We start from the raw sequence: 24,860 nt of genomic DNA on the forward strand, positions 1-24,860 counted from the left end.
AAATGAACAAACAAAACAGAAATAGACTCTGAGATACAGGGAAAAAACAAAACTGATGGTTGATAGACAGGAGGGGGATGGGGATGGGGGAGAATGTAAAGGGATTAGAAAGTACAAATTAGTAGTCACAATATAGTCACGGGGATATGAAATACAGTTTGGGGAATATAATCAATAATGTTGTAAAGATTATGTAAGTTGCCAGATTGGCACTGGACTTATTAGGGAGACCACTTCATAGACGGTGTAGATGCCTGACCACTATGCTTTACACCTGAAGCTGAAGTTGAATAATATTGAATGTCAACTATAATTATACATATATATATATATGTAATATACATAATATGTATATATATGATGTGGAGTACAGCTTAGGGAATATACATAGTCAATGGTATTATAACAGCTATATATGATGTCAGAGGGGCAGTAGATGGGGGTGGTTATCACTTTGTGAGGGGTGTAAATGTCTAACTAATATATTGCTTTGTACACCTGAAACTAAAAAAACAACAAAAAAACAAAAAACAAAAAACCATATCAGCCATGTTCCAGCTGTAAGGCCTTCCCTCTGTCCAGACTATTCTTCCTTCTATATTTCTTCAGCTCTTTCACTTCTTTCAGTTGTTTACATCTCACTTTCTCAAAAAGACCTACCCTAATTACTCTATTTAATTCTAATCCTGGGCCCCCAATCCCAGCATTCCCAAGTTAATCACCTTTGCTCTACTTTTTTCTTTTTCCTTATTACTCATCCCTTCTAACATACTATATGACTTATTTATATACTGTTACAATTGTTCAGATCTAGCCTCTTTCCCAAGACTGTTAATTAACTCCTCAAGGACAATGATTCATTGTCTGTTTTCTTAACTGACATATCCTAAATACCTGGATAGTGGTTGGCACAAAGTAAGCACCTAATTAATATAGGTTGGCATTCATTAAATCAAACAGATAATTTACAGATCTTCATTTTACTTTCAGTTTTGCAGAGTGTCAGAATACTTGTACCAAAACAAAAATGTAATTTAGAGTTTGTCAATCCATCAGCTTTTGAAAGAATCTCATTTTTCCTCCAAAATATGTCTCTTCCTATAAAATATTTATTTCTAACAAGCCCACAAGTGGGCTATCATGCTGGTTTTTCTCTCATTAGATAGTTCTACATCAGTTTACATTCACAAAAAATGAATCTCTGATTCAGAGTAGATATAGAATCAGTTTTCTAGCTCATGAGAAAACTCAGGTACTAACATTGTTTATTATCACTATCAACACTTGATATCAGTTTTTTTCTCTCGTTCCACAAACTCTCAGCAGTGTCTCTGCAATTATATGTTATTACAGGTGGGAAAATGTCTTCAGAACTGAAAATAACAAGAGTACTGTGGCAGCATCAATATGACCAAACTTCTATTGTCCTGAGGATTCAAATACAGTAAAATGTTGGAAAAGAATCAGAAAATAAGTTATGTCCAAGCGGTCCTCAAACTCTCAAATTATCATGCATAGAATTCAGTCTTCCAGTTTAATTTAAATATACACTTGGAAACAATAAAGTGTAGCAGTTCAGGGAGTTTGACAGCAAATGAACTTTTTGGACAACACAATGGACATAAGAACAGGCAGTCATCTTAACTAACAAAGAGACCTAAACAATAGAATCACTTCCACTGTGCTAATACAGCATGAAAATCTTTAAAATTCTTCCAAAGTTACTGCCATATTATGGCAAGTTCCGGTAGGGGAGAAGAAGAATTATCCATCATACAGATAATGAAACTAACTTTAAGTGTTTACTGCTTACTTATTTCCTATGCTCCCACCCTATTTAGATCAACAGAGAGAAGGAAGCACAGTTAAGATTGAGACAGCGTGCTGAACAGAAGCACTAAAGGCTGGCTATGTCTGAAGTTATTATTTCCTCATATATAACACTCTTATATTACCCCTCCACCATTCTAATTTAGTTCAGTTATCTGCACTGGATGCAACTTTTCACAAGTGGTTGGGCAAATATTTTCAAACCATACTTCAGAATTATTTCAATCCTTGAGTACCCAGGATTGGAATCACTAACCCCTAGATTTCTCTGGCTCAACTGCCTAACATCTGGAATTGACTTTTTATTTTGCTAAGTAGACTATAACTTGAACGGATTCTAAGTGCCTTCTCCAGCTTTTGAGTCACTAATTCTCTAATCCTGAAATATAGTTTTGATGATGTAACTTGACCTGCTCAAAAATACTTTATGGTTTCTCCTCATTGCTTAATAAATTTATTAAAAATAAAAACAAAAACTCTTGACCTCGGTATTCATGGCATTAAATGATCTGATCCTAAGATACCTATCAAATATTATTTCCTACTGCTCCCTTAATCATAACTTTCATTTCAATCAAATTGGAATGGTTGTTCTTTCCAAACATATTCCACGATTTTTTTACCCTCACCTTTGCTCAAGGACACTCTTTTGCAAAAACAATGTTGATACTTTAACTGTCTTTCAATGTATTTGGATAGGAAGATAAATAAGGCATAGTCTTTGCCTTCATGGAGTCCATAGGGCATAGGGAAATAGTCACAAAAACAGCTAATGAATTATAATAAAATAGAATAAATACACTGTTATAGACATAACACAGGGTATCAAAGAAGCAAAGAGAACGTTACCCCCAGAACACACATATGTATGCAAAATATTTACATTAAAAGTGTGAAGACACTTAAATCAGATTATAGGTATAAACTACAAATTAAGCTCCTTAAAAAAACACTGGATTTGTAAAAATGTCCCCAAGCCACAGTATGTCCCATTCTTATTCATTTGATCTATTCATGTTTATCCCAATATATTGTCCTTACCCAAAGTATAAGAAATTATCTGTATAATTTTATAAGTAAATGTGCTCCGAATTCAGCCAATAATACAAATGCATTTCTGACTTATCTTGTCAAATTGTTCACCAACTGTTCACAAACAGTTCACAAACTGGAACCAGACTGCAGACCACACTTAGAATAGCACTGTCACACACATTGGGTCTCTTATATGACCCAAAAGATTTACTTTTCCCTTGTTTTCTTTGTCAACCAAAGTAAGCAGAGACACAATGAAACAAAGTGTTTAAAAATTATGATTTCAAATATAAAATTGCTATACTAAAATATTTTAAAGGATACGGATTTCTGTGACAGCCTTCAAGGAATCTAAACCATTTTCTGTTACTCCTAAAATAAAAAATAAAAAAATCCTACAAACTTATATGGATATTTTTTAACCTTTTCCATAAAAACCACTTCAATAAAATTGCATAACTTTATTGACAGTACAGTTAAAAATATATCAGTTTAAAAATTAATGCAATATAATAAAGAAGTGTACAAACTGCACTTAGAGAGATAACCTACTCAAATTTAGTATATTTTTATATTCTTCCCTATGCTAAAAAATACAGACTAATTTGTACTTTTATAAGACCAAATGAAAAAGCAAGGAATTACCTTGAACTTCATAAGGCTGGGATGCAACTGAAAAAGATGGTGCTTTCAATATGCCTTCTCTGGGGGTGTAGCTCAGGGGTAGAGCATTTGACTGCAATATGCCTTCTCTGATTTCAGAAGCAGAAAAAGGATCACTTTCTGGAAACATGCTAATATCTAAATATTGGGGTTTCTGCTTACTATTGCTATATTTCCATGATTTCCCTTCATTCATTTCTGTTTGAACAATTTTCACTGAGCCAATATGAGTATCCAAGTTTGCACTGTCATCAGAATAAGCACTCCCATATGTATTGTCAGATATTTTAAATAATCTGCAAAAAAAGAAAAGAAAAAAACATATTTATACTCATAACAACAGTTGCTTAGAATGTGAAAAACTAGCACAAAATTGGTCCCTTTAAAAATACCTATAGATTATGGTTTATTCAAACGCAAAAGCTAATCATTCTCCTAAATTTACCACTGTATTATTCTTTTCACTCTCCTAAAACTCAGATAAATCCGTTTGTGGCAGCCAGTCTCTGTGATAGCCCCAATGATTCTTGTCTCCTGGTATTTACACCTTTCTGTAGTCTCCTATTTCAAATCAGGACTAGCCTGTGTAACCAGCAGAGCACTGTGGAAGCACAAGTGTGTGACTTCCAAGGCTAGGCCATAAAAGACACTGCCGCTTCCACATGGTCTCTTGGCTCACTCCCTCGGAGGCGGCTGGCCGCTAGTGTATTGTAACACTCAGGCAACCCCATGGAGAGACCCACGTGGACAAGTACTGAGGCCTCTTATCAGTAACCAATGCCAACTTCCCAAACACTATTCAGTAGTCATTTTAGAATAAGAAATCCTTCTTTACTAAGTTCTGGAAAACACAGAAATGTCATCTTTACGATTGTAATTTATTATATTAGACTGATCAAAAGACAATCCATTGAAGTAATTTGTTCACAATAGCCCTAAGAGATGAAGTGACCAATAAGGTTCCTAATACAACACTGGAATCTTATAAAATAACTAACGGTGATGACAGCAAGTATCAGTTTTACAGAATTCTGTAAGGAATTGAGCCATATAAGTATTATAAAAATACAGAATACTTTCTAAATTATTTTTCCTATTAATCTTAATGACATGTTTCATATAAGAACCAACCTTTCAAAAAACTAGAGAGAGAATATATTTTAGAACTGTACAGCTGCATCCTGCAATGCTAGCAGTTCTATCTTTGAAGATAGAAAATTCAAAGGTAGATGGTAGTCTTACATAATATAGTATTGATAGAATCCCATTATGAAATAGTATCAAAGGCAAAGAAACACTTTTGCCATAGGATGACTCCTCGCTGTATGTTGTGATATAGGTTAAAAGCAGAAACTTTTTTTCCCCAATTTATTGGGGTGACAATTGTTAGTAAAATTACATAGATTTCAGGTGTATAATTCTGTATTACACCATCTATAAATCCCATTGTGTGTTCACCACTCAGAGTCAGTTCTCCTTCCATCACCATATATTTGATCCCAAAAGCAGAGACTTTGGAATCAGACAAACCTGGGTATAAATTCAAAGCTCCTCTACTTTCTTGCTGTGTAACTTTAAAGTTAATTAGAGTTTGAAATAACTTTTCCAAACTGCAAAAATTTTATCCTCATGTGCGTTACCTAAATTCTCTGGACCTTGATTCTTCCTAGGTCCTCTGGAACTCCCACTCCACAAATTTCCCTATGTCTTCAACACCTTCACTGATTGTTATATTTACTTCCTGGTCTTAATTAAAATATTGCTTTACTCTGGAAAGCTCTTGCTCCTTAAAAATCTCTTAAGTGGAAACTGCTAACTCTCCCACATGCAACGTACTTAAGGGTTTAGAGTCTGTGTCTTCTTCACCCCAAATATACATCATTATTGTTTCCATTCTCTCACAAAAGTATCGTGCTATCTAGCTATACTACCTTGTAATCCTACTCATGGCATATATCATATATATCGGCCTCTAGTCATTTTGGAATCTTTTCCTCAATTCCAAATTCTGCCATCATCTGGGTCACTTTGACACTCATGTAGACAACCCATTCAAAATTCCACCTTCTCAGTTTCTTAGGTATTCCTCTCCAGTGGCTTTCTCCCTCACACAATCTCAGCCACGTACACTCTCACCTTAGAACCTGTCATTATCCAGAACCACTCCTTTCAAATCAATCATTTCAAGATATCATTCTCTGACTATAACCTCCTATTCTTTTAGTTTGTTTGCTCAAGATACCAATGAGGTCAAAGTAATTAACTATAATTAACCTTATTTTCTCCCAAACCATCTTCCCATTCTCTTTCTCATTCACCTTTAATAAACTTAGAATCCATGATCTATCTTTTCAACTACTCTCTTATCAATATTCTAAACTCTGCTTCCCTTTATCCTTTTATCATACTTATCTTGCAAAACCTCAGTCCTAGATGAATCTATCTACCTTTTTTTAATTGCAGTCAAACAGTGGAAACACTACTGGAAAAATCACAATAATTAGATGAATAATAATAAAATTCAGAGTCACCATCAGCAAAACTGCAGATACAACAATCAACTGTTATTTCTATCCACTTGCAACAATCAATCTGAAAAATAATTTTTAAAATTCCATTTATAATAGCATCAGAAATAATAAAATACTTAGGAATAAATTTATCCAAATAGGTATTAAGACTTGTCCACTGAAAACCACACAATATCACTGAAAGAAATTAAAGAAAACCTAAATAAATGGAAAGATATCCCATGTTGATAGACTGAAAAACCTAATGTTAAGATAGCAATACTCCTCAAGCTGATTTTCAGATTCAACACAATCCCTATCAAAATCCCAGCTGGCTTCTTTGCAGAAATTGACCAACTTAACCTAAAATTCATATGAAAATGCAAAGAACCAAGAATAGCCAAAAACAATCTTGAAAAAGGGAACAAAGTTGGAGGACTCATACTTCTTTATCCCTGTGACTATTTTGTAACTGCCAATTTGTACTTCTTAATCCCTTCACCTTTTACAGCCCCGCAAACCTCCCATCTGGCAACTATCAGTTTGTTTTCTGTTATCTATGAGTCTGTTTCTGTTTTGTTTATTTTGCTGTTTAGAGTCCACATACAAGTGAAATCATATGTTACTTGTCCTTCTCTGTCTGACTTATTTCACTTAGCATAATATAGTGGTCTATTAAGCTAGAAATTAAAAACATTTGCAAAAACATTAAAAAATGCCACTCCTCACTAGTTTTTTTAGAAAATAATTGGTTTTTAATATAAATATTGTTTATATTGACAAGTAGCACATTTATTATTTTTAAAATCAATTAGTAAACAAATATTTTTCAATTTTTTAGTTTTAATGACTAATATGCTTAAATATCAATATTTAAATATTAAAAATAACCCATATAAACAAAAGCTCTTTGGGAATCTTCAATAATTTTTAAGTGGAAAGGGGTCCTGACAACAAAAAGTCTGAGAACCTCTGCTCTAACCATATACTTCATCAAAAATAATTGTCATACTACTATTTATAGTTATTTATTATCAGTCTGTCTCCTATTAAATTGCAAACTCTCTGAAGGCAAGAACCTATGACTAGAATCCCAAAGTTAACAGAGTGTCTGGTACATAGTAGACTCTAATTGTTGTTGACTTTTTCTCATTCAGATTCTACCATATTTTATAGTTTTGGACATATACATAAATATTCAACTTTATCACTGAACGTCATTTATTCATTTAATTGATTACCTTTTTCGGAAGGCTGATGTGTTCTCTCTTTTATCTTCTGCAAAATTAACTAATTTTGCATCATCTGGAATATTTTTTTCAGGTGCTATCTCAGTGCCAATGTTATTTTTTAATTTCTGAGGAGAACCATATGTCAGCTTGCCAGAAACATGTGATGAGTCATTGTTACCTGCCCCTCCTAAATTTAGATCATCTTCTTCATGCTTATTAGAGGAGAAGGCAAATTGGGATATTTGTGTTGATGAACTATAATTTGTGTTTTCATTAGTTATCTTTAAATTCGATGTTAACATTTTTTGCCTCTTTTCCAGACCTACAAAAATGGAATATATTAATTACTACATGTTATCCATGAAAACAAATTTTTGAAATGATGATGGAAAAATTTAATAAAAAATTTCAAAAAAGCTTACTAGGTAAATATGAAAGCCAAAAGATAAGTATTAGTACAATAACAAACAACCTGTAATACCACACATGGTTTTGAAATATAGGTGACTGTTACTCTTATGGTATCACTGAGGGCCCTCAGAAATTAAGAATTATTGAAATTAAATCTGAATTTATAGAAATCCTACATTATAAAATGTTTAATACCTGATCCACAGAAATAAACATGACTGTAATATTTAAGTATTTTATCTACTACGATGATATAGCTATATAAGTAATTATGAAGATTTAAAAATTTATATATAACAATTTACACACAGAAATACTATGACCAGTCATGTTACTGAATTATTCAGTATTAAAATATATGATACAATGCTTTTAACTCTGTAATATACTGCCTTTAAAATCAAGATAAAGGAATGGTTTCATCAGGGTGACAGAATTTTAAAGGGTTTTTGGTTTACAGAGACTATAAGCATCTTTGGGAAGTTTGGAAGGAGTTTGGAGGCCTTATTAGGGATTAAATTAGCTTTACCATCTATGTATATATACTATGATATATACATATACTGTATGGTCTACATATTATTTGGTACATATAAGAGCATATATAGTACATATTTGCACTTACAAAATATATATAAATTATGAAGCTTAATAATGAAATGTACATGCATGAACTTACCACCCAATTTAAAAATCAAAATTTTACCACCAATATTACATTAGATCACATATATTAGAGTGTGCTTGTTTTTTTTAGCTTTATATTAATAAAATGATGATATCAAACTATATATAATCTACATCTTGTTTTTTTCACTCAGTATATATTCCAGGAATCTGGTTTCTGAAACCAGAGGATCTTACCTTTAGTAAAGGGCAAGACAAAAACTAAAAAGCAGTGATAGTTTTATGGTAAGAAGAAACAAATTCACAGAACAATAGAAAAGGTATATGTAATAGTATGTTGTGTGCATATAACATGTATGTATATATATGTATAGAGAAGGAAAATGTTTTAGATTTTTAAGATTTGGTGAGCACTATTTTGAGCAAGAGAAGTCTCTAATTTTCATTTTATTCCATTAAAATAAAAGAATTAATATTTTAATGTTACTAGATTTTTTTTTTACATTGACATGAGCTACATAGGTTTGATTTCACAACAAATATGTGATAATTTACCTAACAGTTTATGATTTTCTATTTCTTCTTCTAATGCCTGAGTATCTGGAATTTCTGAAAACATTGGAGCAGGTGGGAGAAACCAATCCAATGATTTTTCATTGGCTGGATAGCTATATAAAATAGAAAAATGAATGAATATATGTTAATAAAGATGTAACATCAGAAACTATGTACTTATTAATTAAACATTACTCAATCACAGACTTTTAAACATCCTATAGTCTAACATTCTGTGGTAACTTGGTTTACCCCTATATAGCAGTGTTATTGATCTTTTTTCCTTGTTGTTATAGGACTGATAACACTGCTATATGAGATGTGATACCTAAATAATGGCTATAACTTCACCTCCTTTATTCCAACTCAAATGCTTGTGACAAGAATCTTAAATATGCTCCAATATAAGAAGAAAAAGTAGCAAATCATTTTAACTATTACTAGTGACAAATTACTTTTGACACACCTCGTAACTCATGAGCCATCAATGTAAATGACACATAACTGATATTCTAGAGTATTCCTAAAACATTATTACAAGTTAATGTCTAACCCAAATATTCTTGGTCTAGAACAATCTAAACACCACAGAAAATTCAAGAAAACGGCCCAAACTGACAATCACTTTGTAAACCTACAGTAATTGATGAGATTTTGCCACCTTGTTAGGATCATTCAGCTGTGATCCTATTAGCATATAATACTTTAATGTTTTCTTTCCAATCAAAGCTGACTTGTTCTTCATTAGAACAAAAAGATAAGTGTTAGGTGACAGGAAATAAAGTTGAGAAGAGCACCACATATGCTGCCTATGCCAAGTCCCAAGGATTTTATGATTTGTTTCTTATTTCTTCATTTATGATTTCAAATTCTTGGAAGTGGGAGCTACTACTGCTATATTTTCCAAATCAAAAATCTATAGCACATTACCTGACACTGTCTGACAGACTGACAAAAGGCCAAAGCATTTGAAATTTAGGATTATGCAGGAGCGTCCCCAAGGTCATCCCCAGGATCACTGATTCCCTAGGATGACTGATAGGACTCAGCATATAGTCTTACTCAATGACCATGGGGTGAGCTCAGGGAAAACCGGGCATGAGCTTCCAAAGGTCCTCTCTCAGGGAGTAACACAGGATGCACTGAATTCCCTCAGCAATGAGTTGTGACAGTACATGTGAAATGTTGCCAGCGAGGGAAGTTCATTAGAGACTCAATGCCCAGGGTTTTTATTGGAGGCAAATCACGTGTGCATTCCCTCTTGGCACATACCCAGAAATAGGTGATTAGTATAAACTATATTATTGTATAAAAATTTTATGCACAGTGAGCCACTCTTATTAGTTAATGGTGGAGAACTTCCTAAAATCTAAGTTGTCAGACTCCAGCCAAAGGCCAACCTTGCAAGCAGGCCTTTTCAAGGACAGCAGTTTAGCCCTGATATATTAACTCTTTTCTGCACAGAGACTATGCCAGAAAATCCAAGAAAAATGTTAACAAGGTATAAAAAACACACATCCAGCCCTACTGTTCAGCCTCCCCATAAAGTCAAATCTTCTTCATGATTTCCGTTTTCCAGAAGTGCCATCATTTCCCCAGTTACCCAGAATCCAAACGATAGTATAATCTTTTACCCAGTATATCCAGACACCTATCAGGTCTTATTGCATTTTGTAAAGTTTCTTGAATTCGTTATCTCCTTGTATGTCTACCGTCACTATCCTAATCAAGGCTCTAATCAACTTATGTCTGGTTGAGAACAACAGTGTCTTAACTGGCCTCACTGCCTCCAGGCTTTCTCTCTTGAATACATTTTACATACTTCTACCATATTAATTTGGAATTATTTTCATCATATTATCCATTCAAAACCCTTCAGTGGTATTGAAATAATGCCAAACTTCCACGTGGCCCAGGGCCACCTTACAGTTTTTGTTGTTGTTGTTTTTTCTTTTTTGTAAGGGGAACAGGACTTTATTGGGGAACAGAGTGTACTTCCAGGCCTTTTTTCCAAGTCAAGTTGTTGTCCTTTCAATCTCAGTTGTGGAGGGTGCTGTTCAGCTTCAAGTTGTTGTTCTTTCAGTCTTAGTTGTGGAGGGCACAGCTCAGCTCCAGGTCCAGTTGCCATTGCTAGTTGCAGGGGGCACAGCCCACCATCCCTTGCGGGAGTCGAACCAGTAACGTTGTGGTTGAGAGGACACCTGAGCCATCCGGGAGCTCAGCGGCAGCTCAGCTCAAGATGCCGTGTTCAATTTTAGTTGCAGGGGGCACTGCCCACCATCCCTTGCGGGAGTCGAGGAATTGAACTGGCAACCTTGTGGTTGAGAGCCCACGCTCCAACCAACTGAGCCATCCGGGAGGCAGCTCAGCTCAAGGTGCCGTGTTCAACCTTAGTTGCAGGGGGCAGAGCCCACCATCCCTTGCGGGACTCGAGGAATTGAACCGGCAACCTTGTGGTTGAGAGCCCACTGGCCCATGTGGGAATCGAACCAGCAGCCTTCTGAGTTAGGAGCATGGAGCTCTAACTGTCTGAGCCACTGGCCGGCCCCCCCACCTTACAGTTTTAACTCTTCTACGCATGCCTTATAGTCCAGACAAAACTACTTGTATACCAAATAGATAATACATGCTGTCTCTTCTCATCTTTGTTCAAAAATATTTCCTTTACTTGGCTTGCACCTATACCTGACCCTACCATCATGTCTATCTACAGAAGTTCAACTGTTTATTCACTCATTAAGCCATTCAAGAATTATTTACTGAGTACTATGTGCCAGGCACTGTTGTAGGCACTAGAGCTTATATTCATTCAAAATCCAGCTCAAATCCTACTTTCATGAAATTTCCCAGGTTCCCTAAGATTTTCTTCTCTGTTCCCTCTTAAGTACTATTTGAACTTATAATATTTATCACAGCCCTCCTTGTATTGTGTCTATGTGTATGTCTATAGACAGATAATAGAAAGATGATAGTAGATAGATGATAGATAGGTAGATCTGCTTGCTACCCCATCTAGATTTAAACAACTAAGGGTCTTATTTTCACTTCCATTTACATCAGTAGTACGAAGCACAATGCTTTGTATAATTAGGCATATTATATAATAAATGTTTGCTGATTCAATTCAAGGCTTTTAACACATGTATAGTCATGTCCAAGATCTTTATTCTGGCATTTAACTTCCACCACAATCTATTCTCAGCTTACTTTTCCAATGTTATGTCCCACTATTTCTCCTTTACGAATCTTCTATTCTGGGAAACTTCTCTATACACGATCCCCTTAAAGTACTGTATATTGTCCCATTCTTTTTTTCTTGCTGTTATACTCTGCCTTCAAATGCCCACTTCCTATCGGAATTATCAAATCCTTCAAAGCCTCCTGAATTCTCCCCACCACTAACATAAAGCATGACCTGATCAATCTGGCCTAAGTCTTCTTCCAAATCTGAAATTTCATTGCTGAATATGTACTTAGCATTTGCTTTGCACTCTTTTTTTGACTCAGTATTGTTAGAAGGGCAAACGTATGTTCCAATCTACCCAGGCCAATCCTGATTAACACCTGTTGTCCCAGAGGGATGCAATTCTTTCATTCTCAAAAGTGTCCCAGTCTGGATGATAAATTATATGGTCACATTATTTATTAATGAACTTTCCATATTTGTGTTTAATCTCAAGTAAATTTTTTTGAAGTAAAAGTCTGTTTCAATCTATTTATATCCATTTCAGCATTCAATCAATACTTGAATTAATATTTGAATGAATGAAAGAATAAATGAAGTGATAAATAATACAATTTACTCAATGCTTCATTTAAAAAGGATAATACAATAGAACAAATACATAAAAAAGACTTTGGGCCTTTTGAGCCTCTTCTTTTGCTCGGCCTGCTCCAAACTCTTTGGAGTGTACTTTTTCTCCCAATAATGATGCCTTTGGCCTTTTGAACCACACTTCTGCTGAGGCCCGCTCCAATCCAATCCCTTTGGAGTGTACTTTCTCTTCTAATAACGGCCCTTGAGCCACTGCTTTCTGCTCAGGCCCGCTTCTACCTCTTTGAAGTGTACTTTTTCTTCTAATAAACTGCTCTTTCACTACTTTAAAAAAAAAAAGAAAGAAAAACTTTGAATTCAGAGCAATACACATGTGAAAAGCCATAAAAGCCAGTACTTAACAGACTATCTATTCTCCATTCTTATTTCCTTTGGTGTCACATCTTTGTTTCCACTCCCACTTCCTGCCTGCGTTGAATGTGCCTATCACACGTGGTCTTTGGCACATTGCTCTTTCTGTTTCCAAAAGGTGTCATCAGTACTCCTTGTCCGGAGCTACTCATTGGCTATGACTTCCAGTGTTTGCCTTACCCAAAAATAATTTGAACAGAAATGCAAATAAATGAAAGCCAAACAAGCAAGACTCTATTTTTTTAAATTATAACATATAACCTTACTTACTCCTTTATATCTGAATTCCATGTTTACCAAATATATACCTGAAACATCACTCTGTTTTTCCCTCATTCTAAAGCAAAATACTCAATTATATCATTCTTTAAGGCAGACTTACTTTTCAGCTTCATTTGGTTTTTCAAAAAACAAATTATCCAAAGAAAACAAGGAGTCATTTGATTTCAGCATGTTAAAAACTGGACTTTGTCATAAATCTAAAAAATATAGAAAAAGTAGTTTATATTTTATGTACAAAGACACAGAAAAATATTTCTCAATATGTAAATTATAATCACAAATTTCCCAGAATAACCACAGACTACCTTTCCAGCTTCATCTTCTGCAACTTCCTCCACAGTGCCTCAATATTCAAATACATTATTCTCTGTTCTCCACTCATTCATGCATATACACACTTGTACCTCTCTCTTCATACTGCACCAATGTTTAGAATGTGTTTTCTTCCATTCTCCACCTAACAAATTCCTACCCATCCTTCACAGCACAGGTCAAATGTCATTTCTCTTTCAAAGGTTTCTCTGAATTTGTCCTCTTCCCCAAGACAGAATTAATCACTCCTTTTAGGCTTTTTTTGTTGTTGTTCATACCATTATTTTTAGTTAGTATAGTGCATTTTATTGTGAATGTGTCTCCAATATACTATGTACTACATAAGAAGGGACTTGCTTTAAAATAAAAGGGAGAGAAAAAGGGGTATTGACAAAACAAGATTGGCAATGAGTTGGTAATTGCTAAAGCTATGTAACAGGTATGTGGAATTCATTATAATGTTCTATTTTTTATACATGTATGAAATTTTCAAAAAAATTACAAGTTTAACATACATATGCATGTTTACATTCATATTATATAACATGTTTATGTTCCTTTTTTAAAAGATAATTTTTACATTCAGAGATGTTATCAAAAGGATAAAAACATTCAGCACTGGCTACCTGGGAATATAATAAAAATCTAGGGCATAACACAGCCTCAAATTTGATGGGAAACAGTAGAACTATTTCTACAGACACATGTATTACTTCCTTCACATTGTAATTCTTCCCCCTGCACATGAACATATCCCAACTTTTTTCTAAATTCTGAAACAACAGAAAATTCTATATAACAAAACATGAATCAGATGCACAAATCACAAAACATAAATCACAATTCCATTTATTTTGTGATAGTTAATACACCGCAAATCTTTCTAGCATAGAAACGGTAACATAAAATCAAAGAAACTATATGAGCGCCATCTTGTGGAGAAATCCGTATTACCAAATCAGATTATGTCTCTCCAATTTTGAGTCCTCCCTTATGCGGGGAGACACATGGGCGAGTATGTAGGGGAGAGAGTGTTGTTTCCACGTGCACCCCTTGACAAAAATGTTACCAAGAGGGATAAATCTGTGTATACCTTATGTTGTGGGGTTTTTCATTTATTTTAGTTATTGGGTTTCCCCCCTTCCATCTGTTTAACTTAATTGCCCTCTTCATTTTTCTCAACGTATTAATCATTTAGTCACCAACCAAAAGAAACAGTAAAATAGAAACAAATTAGCATCATTCTATAAATGTCTAAAACAATATGACTATATGAATAATACAAGCCTAGGCTAACTGGGTGGGAGGCAGAGAAAGTCACTCAGAAATACACTAATGGGGTCTTTAACATCTTTACAATAAGTAAACAATTTCAGAACTTGAAAACAATTCCCTGAAAAGTATAAATGAAAATGCTAATCATGTTTGTATATTATCCAAAAAGTAACAAATAAAATGTTCCCTTTCTAATCTTAGGAGAACAATATAATTTTAAACAAAAATCTTGCAAAATTAAAAACTCATCAAACTACTTTTATATGGCTTTGCTACCTCAGAATTTAAGTAGAAATCTTAAGGCTACCATGTCTGTGTTTGGTCTTAGTTCTAAAGGAAACTGCAAGACAACAATAAAACCACAAATTTAAAATATTTGTTTCAGAAAAATACTTCATAAACTGAAAAACCTCCTATATAAACAGCAAATATTTTCAAAAATTTATGATTTGACTTCTAGTTCTGGCATAAAAAACAACAACTTGTTTGGGTTCAGAATAAAAGCATTATATATATATATATCTTTTTTTTTCTGATGCACCCCTATTAAAGAAAACACCCCTTGATAATTCTCCATCCCCATAGTGTGCATTATTTTTCTTCATAGCATTAATAACTGGCATTATATGTTTAGTTGTTTCACTTTCTCCCTCTAGATTGAGCCGGGACTTTTTCTCACTAATCTATTCCAATAACCCAGAACAGTGCCTGGCACATGGTAGATGGTCCGTAAGAATTCACTGTGAAATAAATGCATTAGCAATGATCAGCTTATAAAAATATTTTTAAATAAAAATAATTTTCATCAACTTAAAATTTTACCCCCAAACCTTTAAAATTTTAAAATGTGATTTTTTCTGGTTCGGTATTCATGTAATCAAATTATGAAGGTTCTAAAAGACCATGAATTTGGCACTTTCATTATGTAAATAAATATTTTTTGAAAACACAGGCCCTACAAGGGACCTTGTCATTTTTCTGTATGAGTTTGTGATTGTAGGAGATGCTAGGTTTTGAATTAAATTTAAATTTTAGGTTTAGAGTGAGATTCTCTAAGTTTCCATGTTAGATTATTTTTTTACAAAGTTTTAGTTTCAGCATGTGGCACAAAATTGTACCGCAAAAAAATTCTATTATTTTTAAGTGTTTGCTTCTGCTCCAGTAATTTTTAAAATATTCAGTTTCTGTGACTAAATAATTTGTTGTCTGTTGAGATGACCTGCACCTCATCTAATTATCTTAGTGGCAATTTAGCATTTTCTTATGTTCTGTAATCCTTACTGTATACAGTCTTACTGTATAATCCTTACTGTATACAGTAAGGATATTGTTCAGATCTATTAGTTATTCCTTACAGTTTTTACTCTCAGAAATATACTGCTTATTCAAGGGTGCAGAAACCCCTTTATAAAATATTGATTTGCCAGAAATTGGTAGTTGGTGTAGAAGCTGAGACCAAAATTCACTGGACAAAACAATCATCACAATGACTGCAGGGAATTTGACAAAGTAAGAGAACAAACGTGGGAACAAATTACTACGCCGAGTCTCTGAGTCCCCTCCAGGGACAGGTCCATACAGTCGGGGACCCCTGATCCCCACCACCTCCCCTGAGAAACCCGCGGGGCCGGAAAGCTCCAGCCCGGAATCGAATCAAGGCCTGAAGCAAAAATAGCCCCGTGGAATTCCTGAGGAACACCCTAACTCCAAGCAAGCCCATCCCAGACTCGAGGCACAAGCCTTCAGCGCCGGGTGTGGCCCAACACGCGCGCTCCGGCGCGGGTCACTCCGCCCGCGAGACCTCGGTTCCCGCCTGTCAAAGGAGGCGGCTTCGATACACGCGCAGGCCCCACCAGCTCCCGCTCAGGCCCGACACACATTTGGAAATAAACACCGGGACTCCAGGTGCCGCCAAAACAAAAGGTGATTCGGCCAGCTCTGTGGGCCGCCCGTCGCCAGCCGGTCGCATGCGGGCCCCGCCGGAGCTTCAGGCCTCGCGGCTTCTGACTGGAATGTGGCGGAGGAGCCGCGCGGGCAGGGGGCGGGCCGGCCGGCCGTCCCACCGCTCACCGCGCCCGTTCGCCGCCCGCCTGGGAGCCGGCTTCACAGGTCAGCCACTGCCAAGGCGATAGGCCCGTCCCCGCCTCCCCGCCTCCCCGCGGGGACCCTTTTCTCCCGTCTGTACCTCCCCGCGCGCCGGCTGGGCCCCAACTCCCACCTACCCAACGAGACATCCGGACTCAAGTCTCGCTTTCCCGCGGGACGTCAGAGCCGAGCGCCTATTCACCCGCCCCTCGAGGACCCCCAGCCTCGCTAAGCGAGCTCCAAACAGTGGATCGCCTGGATCCCCAATTTCTTTCTCCCTTCCCAACTCGCCTTATTTTTTTCTCCAAAAGTTTATAATTAGTCTTTAATACAGCGCTTGCAGTACACTTGTAGCCTGTTCTCATTAATTAAAGCGTTTAAGCCTGGTAACCTCTATTCTACTTTCCCTCTCTAGGAGTTTGCCTATCCTAGGTACCTTATGTATGTGGAATCATACAGTATTTGCCCTTCGGTGCCTGGCTAATTTCATTTAGTATGTTTTCAGATTTCGTCCATGTTGGGGCATGTATCAGAATTTCATTCTGTTTTAAGGCTGAATATTCTATTGTATGTGTATACCACACTTATTTATCCATTCGTCTGTGGATGGAGATTAGTATTTCCAATCTTTTGGCTATTGTGAATTACGCTACTATAAACATTGGTGTATAAATATCTGCTGGAGTCCTTGCTTTCAATTCTGTGGATAGATACCTGAGAGTGGAAATTGCTGGGTCATATGGTAACTCTAAGTTAACCACCAAACTGTTTTTCCACAGCTACTGTGTGACTTTATATTCTCACTAATAGGGCAACAGGGTTCCAGTTTTTCCACATCCTTGTCAACACTTGTTATCTTCTATTTTTTACAAATTATAGCCGTTCTCATAGATATGAAGTGGTATCTCATTGTAGTTTTGATTTGACTGTCTTTTGAGTGAAGGGAATTTGCAGTCAATGACTAATGATGTTGACCATCTTTTCATGCTCATAGTGGCCATTTGAATATCTTCTTTGGAGAAATGTCTATTCAAGTCTTTTGCCAATTTTTTGTGTTATTCATCTTATTGAATTGTAGGAGTTTTTAAAATATTATTATCAGATATATAACTTGCAAATATTTTCTCCCATTCAGTAGGTTGTGTTTTGCTTTCTTGATGCACAAAAATTCTTAGTTTTGATTACATCCAATTTATCTATTTTTTCGTTTTGTCACCTACACTTTGGTGTCATATCCATGAAGTCATTGCTAAATCCAATATCATGAAGATTCTCTCCAACGTTTTATTCCAAGAGTTTTATTTTTCAGCTCTTAAGTTTAGGTCTTTGATTCATTTGAGGTACCTCATGGGCCAACAAGGTGTCTTATTTCAAATAAAGGGAGTGTGTGTGGAAATACAATTCCCAGAAAGACTGGAAGAGCTTGAAAGACAAATAATATGAGGTATGATCAAAAGATACGGTGAATGTTTAAATAAAAAAAAATTTATTCCAGTAAAAGACACATTGCCATTAATCCCCCAAAAAATACTCCCCCTCGCTTCAAACACACTTATCCCATCCTTCTTGCCACTTTCTGAAGCAGTCCTGGAAGTCTTATTCCGTGTCTCTATTTGCACTGTCATGGCTTCCTCGATGTCCTCAATCCATTCAAAACGTTTTCCTCTCAAGGTCATTTTGACTTTGGGGTAGAGCCAGAAGTCACACTGTGCCAGATCCAGTGAACAGGTGGATGAGGATACACGATAATGTTTTTATTTGACAGAAATTGCTGTACCAGAAGCACTGTGTGACACGGAGCATTGCCATGATGGAGGATGAAGTAAAGACACTCACAAATGAGGACTTCCAGAACGGCTTCAGAAAGTGGCAAAAAAGATGGGAAAAGTGTGTTCAAAATGGGTTGGGGGTATTTTGAGGGGGATTAATGGCAGTGTGTCTTTAACTGCAATAATTTTTTTTTTACTTAAACATTCACCTTATTTTTATATCACATCTGATATGTGTTCACATGTAAATCAAAACCACAATGAGAGATCACCTTACACCTGTTAGAATGGCTATCATCAACAAGACAAACAATAACAAGTGTTGGAGAGGCTGTGGAGAAAAAGGAACCTTCATACACTGTTGGTGGGAATGTAAACTGGTACAGGTACCGTGGAAAACAGTATGGGTGTTCCTCAAAAAATTAAGAATAGAATTACCATATGACCTAGCAATCTCTCTCCTGGGGATCTACCCCAAAAATCTGAAAACATTTATCCTTAAAGATATATGTACTCTGATGTTCATTGCAGCGTTATTAACGGTGGCCAAGACATGGAAACAACAAAGTGTCCTTCAATAGATGATTGGATAAAAAAGATGTGGTAGATATACACAATGAAATACTACTCTGCCATAAGAAAAGATGAAATAATGCCATTTACAACAACATAGATGGATCTTGAGATTATTCTGCTAAGCAAAATATGTCAGACAGAAAAACTCGAAAACTGTATGACTTCACTCATATGTGGAATATAAAACTGAAAGCAACAAAGGAACAAAACAAAGACACAAAAACTCATAGACACAGACAACTGTTTAGTGGTTACCAGAGGGTAAGTGGGGAGGGGATGGTAGAAGAGGGTAAAGGGGGTCAAATATATGGTGACGGAAGGAAAACTGACTCTGTGTGGTGAGCACACAATGTGATATATAGATGATGTATTATAGAAATGTACACTTGAAACCTATGTAATTTTACTAATCATTGTGACCCCCCAACAAATTTAATTAAAAAAAGCAAGGAAAAAATATGTGTTCACAACACAGGAACTAGATATATTATTGCTAATACAACTGATGCCATGAGTTCTGGCTCATAACTTCAACATAATCAAAATTTTCTCTACTTTTTAACATCCACTCTTAAAACTCTGATCAGGAAGAGTTGATATTGAAAAATTTGTGCTGATGGCTCTAGAGAAACAGAAACTAAGAGATGTTGAAGTTTCAGGACTATTTTTCTCTGGGTGACAGCCAGAAATGTGTTGTGCTATTGTTGTCAGATTTGGGGGGGAATAGATAAGATCAAAAAGTGGGCCAGCGCGGTGGCTCAGTCGGTTAGAACTCCATGCTCCTAACTCCGAAGGCTGCCGGTTGGATTCCCACATGGGCCAGTGGGCTCTCAACCACAAGGTTGTCAGTTCAATTCCTCGAGTCCCACAAGGGATGGTGGGCTCTGCCCCCTGCAACTAAGATTGAACATGGCACCTTGAGCTGAGCTGCCGCTGAGCTTCCGGATGGCTCAGTTGGTTGGAGTGCGACCTCTCAACCACAAGGTTGCCGGTTCAACTCCCACAAGGGATGGTGGGCTGCGCCCCCTGCAACTAGCAACAGCAACTGGACCTGGAGCTGAGCTGCGCCTTCCACAACTAAGATCAAAAGGACAACAACTTGACTTTGAAAAAAAAAGTCCTGGAAGTACACACTGTTCCCCAATAAAGTCCTGTTCCCCTTCCCCAATAAAATCTTAAAAAAAAAAAAAAAAAAAAAAAAAAAAATGAAAAGCAAAAAGATAAGATCAATTCTGTAGAATTAATGTCTGAGCAAAGGAAGAAGAGAAAAGGAAAGGAGAAAAGAAAAGAGAAAAGAAAAGATCTAGTTTGGTACGATGGGATTCTTGGGAGGGAAGAAAACCTTAGAAAGTTATATGCAATTCTAAGTGGAAGAGTTCAATGTTATCTATGCATTTAGTAGATGGTTAAATAGCAAAAAGATGAATGAATGAAAATCAAAAGAGAATTTTTCTTTAGGGAAAAATTTAGTAAGTGTCTATGTAACCAGAAAAATAAAAGGCATAAATTTCTTAGTAATCCCTTGAGTTCCACTGCTATGGAGTATGTTTAATGGTGATGCAGAAGAGATTTGTACCTACATTTCGGGAAATCTGTTTGTTTTTCAGGCAGAAATGGACTGCTCTTGCCAAAATGAATTTAAAATATCTTCCGTTCTTCAAAGCCAAGAGTGTTCATTCTAATGGGACTGCCTGACAGGATGCTCCAATTAGACTTAGAACCAAAGCACCCCACAGCCACAGTTGGCCAGAGTGTATTACTACAAAGAGTACAGCTTTCCATTGAAATCAGTTAATAAAGATTCAGTATTCAATGGCTGCTTTTTTTGTGTAGTTACGTAAGTAGAGTCTAAAATATGGTGACACAAATCCTGAAGTAAGAATCAACAATCCCAGAACAGAAACTTTGGGGCAAAGAGCAGTATTCCACACTGGTATAGAATTATTTCTTAATTAAAAATTAATACCAGTTCTTCAGAAGGAGTCAATGGAGACTGGTCCCAGAGTATATTCTCTATGGTAATTGTATTTAGATTTATGTAACAAATTGTATGCACTTCTCCTTACAGAGTATACTAGGTTTAGACATTCTTACCAAATTCTTCTGCCGTTATTATTAAGTCCTTGTGTAAATAGGAATTAACACATTCCTTTAGGTGGTTAGTATCTGAATGTGGAATACTTTACCTATTATAATCAAGATTCTGGCATACAGAATCTTATAAATTCTTATATAAGACTATCTTAACGAAACATGGAATACATCATATTAGCAAAAATTATTTAAAGGAATTTTAAAAGCCACTGACAGGCATTTTAAAAGATATTTAAATGTCAGGAATCAGAGTATAAAATAGATTTAAAGAACAGGCATTCTTGGTTTCGTTTTTTATTTAAAGACAAAGAAATAATTGGCAAGATCTTGCAGTAATCTGATCAAAGATTAATTAATATTGTTTATATATCATTTAGAAATAAGATAGTTTCTAGAAGTAATATAATTTTATACTTAATGAAGAGATTTTCAGTGTAACAAATAACCAGTTAAGATACTGGGTAGATCAGTGTATGGACAGAATAATGAAAATAAGAAACACCATGAAGAAACAAGTATAATGTATCCGCCTAAAATTCTTTCCAGAAAAGGGAAGGAGGGAGTGGGGAGAGATGCTATTGCAACTGACAGATAATTATTCATTTGTGATATATGTTGAGTTAGGATGCACTTAAGCGTGAGTTATCTCATGTTCAAATATGTCAAAGTGAGGGTATCTGGTTAAATCAGTTGGTTAGAGTGTGGTGTTGTTAGCACCAAGGTTGCCAGTTCGATCCCCACATGGGCCACGGTGAGCTGCGCCCTCCTTAAAAAAAATATGTCAAAGCATTGAGAGAGGGCAGTGCATATAATAGCATATATTGTAATATTTTTGATGATCCCTGGAACAGCTAGGAGTGCTGTATCCATGTCTGCCCAAAGTCAGAAGCCACCACAAAGAGAAAAAGACGTATCAGTTTTCTCACAATAGCTGCCACATTAATAATCACCAGAGAAGGGAACGTGCTAAATTTGAAGACGTTCTCTAGAAATTTTAGCTGTTCATGGCTCCGGCCAGGCCTGTAAACACAAGACATGCATAAGGAATAAAAGTAGATCAGTGCTAAGGTTAGGGCACCCTTTACCCCCAGCGCTAGGCATCCGAAGATTCACATCCAGGGAGCAGCAGACTCAGCAAGAAGCAGCAAGGGAAGCTTCAGGGACCTGGCTGTGGAGCAGAGGCAGCTTAGCGATGCTCCTAAGTCATTCCCAGACCCTGGCCCCACTAAGCCTTCCATAGTGAGGGGACCTGCCTTGGGAGAGATTTGCTGGCCTCAGAACAACACATTGTTGAGGCACAGGCAGTGATATGAGCAGCCCTAAATTAGGAGCTATGAAATCAGTCCGGAGCTGTGAAATCAGCCAGGACAGTAAGCCTGGCTTATAAAAAGTATATGCTACTTATGATAGTTAATAGGACTGATTGCTAAAGCCAGGAGAGTTGATAAAGCCCCTTCTTCCAATTGTCAGCTGGGAAATCGGAGGGATGGTTAGGTGGAGGGGGGAGGGGGTGTCAGAAAAGCTGAGATTCCAACAATTAAGGGGCATGGTTTCAGAGTAATAATTTGTTTTGTTGTCTTTTGTGGGGAAAGAGTTACCTGAATTGCTCCCTCCTTTATCTAACTCAGATGAAACACCACTGTCACAACAAAATGCATATAGCACTCTACAGTTTACAAACATTTTTTTTTTTTCTTCATTTAATGGGTGAGGAAAAAAGGAAGTTGTGCAAATGGTGTGTGTGCATGTCTGAGTGAGGGGGTAAGAGAGTAGATGGATTGTATGTGTGCGTCATGGGGAGGGCAGGAGAATAGAGTGGGACCAAATGGATAAAGAATAAGTTATATATTTAAGCAGAAGGAATATTGTCCCTCCATTAGTAAAGCGAGTAGTGTGGGTTAAAGCAATTCCAGGTGAAAGCATTCTGACCAGGAACGCACTCCAAAATGTGAAGACTGTGGACTTAAGAATTAATACATGGAGATTGGGAGGGAAGTAAAAATCCTAAAAGCCCAGGAAACAATAAGTAAGATAAGAGAGTGGTTAATATGAAAGTGAAACAAGTTAACGTATATGGTTAGAACTTTTTCAGATAACTGTGGAATAAAAGGGCTATCAAATTGCAAGTTGTTGAACATTAGGAATTTTATTCACCTATTTTATGTTTTCTTTAATTAACAGAACACTTAAAATATGCTATCCTAAGAAAAAATTACAGCATTAACTCTAAAAAGAAGTCCTGCCAAACCCCACAGCCAGTGTTCACACTTTCTCTTCCATCTACATGTGTAGGAGTGGGTGAATGACCAGTGGCAAACTTCTTTTCTTTTCTAGCAGGATGCTTTGTATCACAAGTCACTTGGGGAAGTTTTAAATAAATTATTTTGTAAGCTATGGGAAATAATATGGAGAATTATGATTTTTTTTCTGGATAAAAGTAACACTCACAATTTAGCTGAAAATTTCCCCAAGTCAGGAAATATCCTAGTATTTGATTTCTAATATAGTATAATAATTCTGCTGACATTTCCCTATTCCTGGTCCATAGCTCTTTCTAAAAACTATACTATTTCCCTTGAGCAGTTGTCACTGATATTTTTGGTATTACTATTTATTTAAATGTTACAGTTTTAAAAAATGTAGTTTTAAATCTCTGGCTTTGAACAAATTCCCATTTTATTTGCAACATCTGCTGTTACCTATAGTGTACTTAAAGTATAAAGAAGATATATCTTTCCTTAGACTTCATTCCCAAGGGCATCTTTCCCAGCATATTCATATACACAAATCACATAAAAAATACATATATATATAGCAAAGCATATTCTAAACAGCTCTGAAATTTTTAAATTTTTTATTTCTTCCAACCTAACATCTGACCTGCCATATGTTTTGTGTTTTTCGAACTCACAGAGACTGCATAGCAAGTCACAAACTTGCATGATTTAAAGTACATGACTGAAAAATCTGTAACATCAGAAGTTAAGAGTCATTGACCCACATACAAATAGAAGAATGTATACCCTTCCAGACACAAATCGAATAAAAAAAAAACAAAAAACTACACAATTCTTTTCAAGTCACAAAATGTTGGTTTTGTAGCCTTGGTCATTTATAAGCAGAATGTCTCAGTTGATTTATATTTCCTCTTTTAAAATATTTTTATTGGGGCTGGCCCGGTGGCTCAGGTGGTTGGAGTGCCATGCTCCTAATGCCGAGGTCACTGGTGACCAACCAACGACCGGCGACTGACTGTCTTATGGGCCAGGGAGCGGTGTCCTACACAACTAGACTGAGAAACAACGGCTTGAACTGGAGTTGGGGGGAGAGGCTGAAGAAAGCGAAAAAAAGATTTTTATTAAAAATGTAGCTAACATACAATATTATATGAGTTTCAGAGCTTCACCATAGCTGTTCA

At 36.1% G+C, this 24,860-nt stretch overlaps 1 protein-coding gene across 6 annotated transcripts in view; it reads right to left on the bottom strand.

Moving 5' to 3' along the window:
* The window catches only part of HFM1 (helicase for meiosis 1), a 110,435-nt gene extending 93,054 nt beyond the window's left edge, over window positions 1-17,381 (bottom strand). For 2 of the 6 annotated variants that reach the window (XR_016018661.1, XM_088791318.1), the window contains exons 1-5: window positions 13,432-17,381; window positions 8,864-8,976; window positions 7,280-7,592; window positions 3,511-3,824; window positions 3,190-3,237 (exon numbers count right to left, since the gene is read on the bottom strand). Coding sequence is in view for 5 of the 6 variants with exons in the window: in XM_088791318.1 (XP_088647444.1) it covers window positions 3,190-3,237; window positions 3,511-3,824; window positions 7,280-7,592; window positions 8,864-8,976; window positions 13,432-13,502 (859 nt within the window). In the remaining variant the exon portion in view is untranslated. The remainder of the gene's footprint in view (window positions 1-3,189; window positions 3,238-3,510; window positions 3,825-7,279; window positions 7,593-8,863; window positions 8,977-13,431) is intronic. The other 4 variants (XM_088791315.1, XM_088791317.1, XM_088791314.1 and 1 more) reach the window with 3 other exon arrangements.
* Window positions 17,382-24,860: the final 7,479 nt, after the last annotated feature.

This window comes from Rhinolophus sinicus, chromosome 14 (genome assembly GCF_057876585.1).
Source record: "Rhinolophus sinicus isolate RSI-liver-muscle chromosome 14, RSI-T2T, whole genome shotgun sequence".
In the NCBI taxonomy this organism is placed as follows: Eukaryota; Metazoa; Chordata; class Mammalia; order Chiroptera; family Rhinolophidae; genus Rhinolophus; species Rhinolophus sinicus.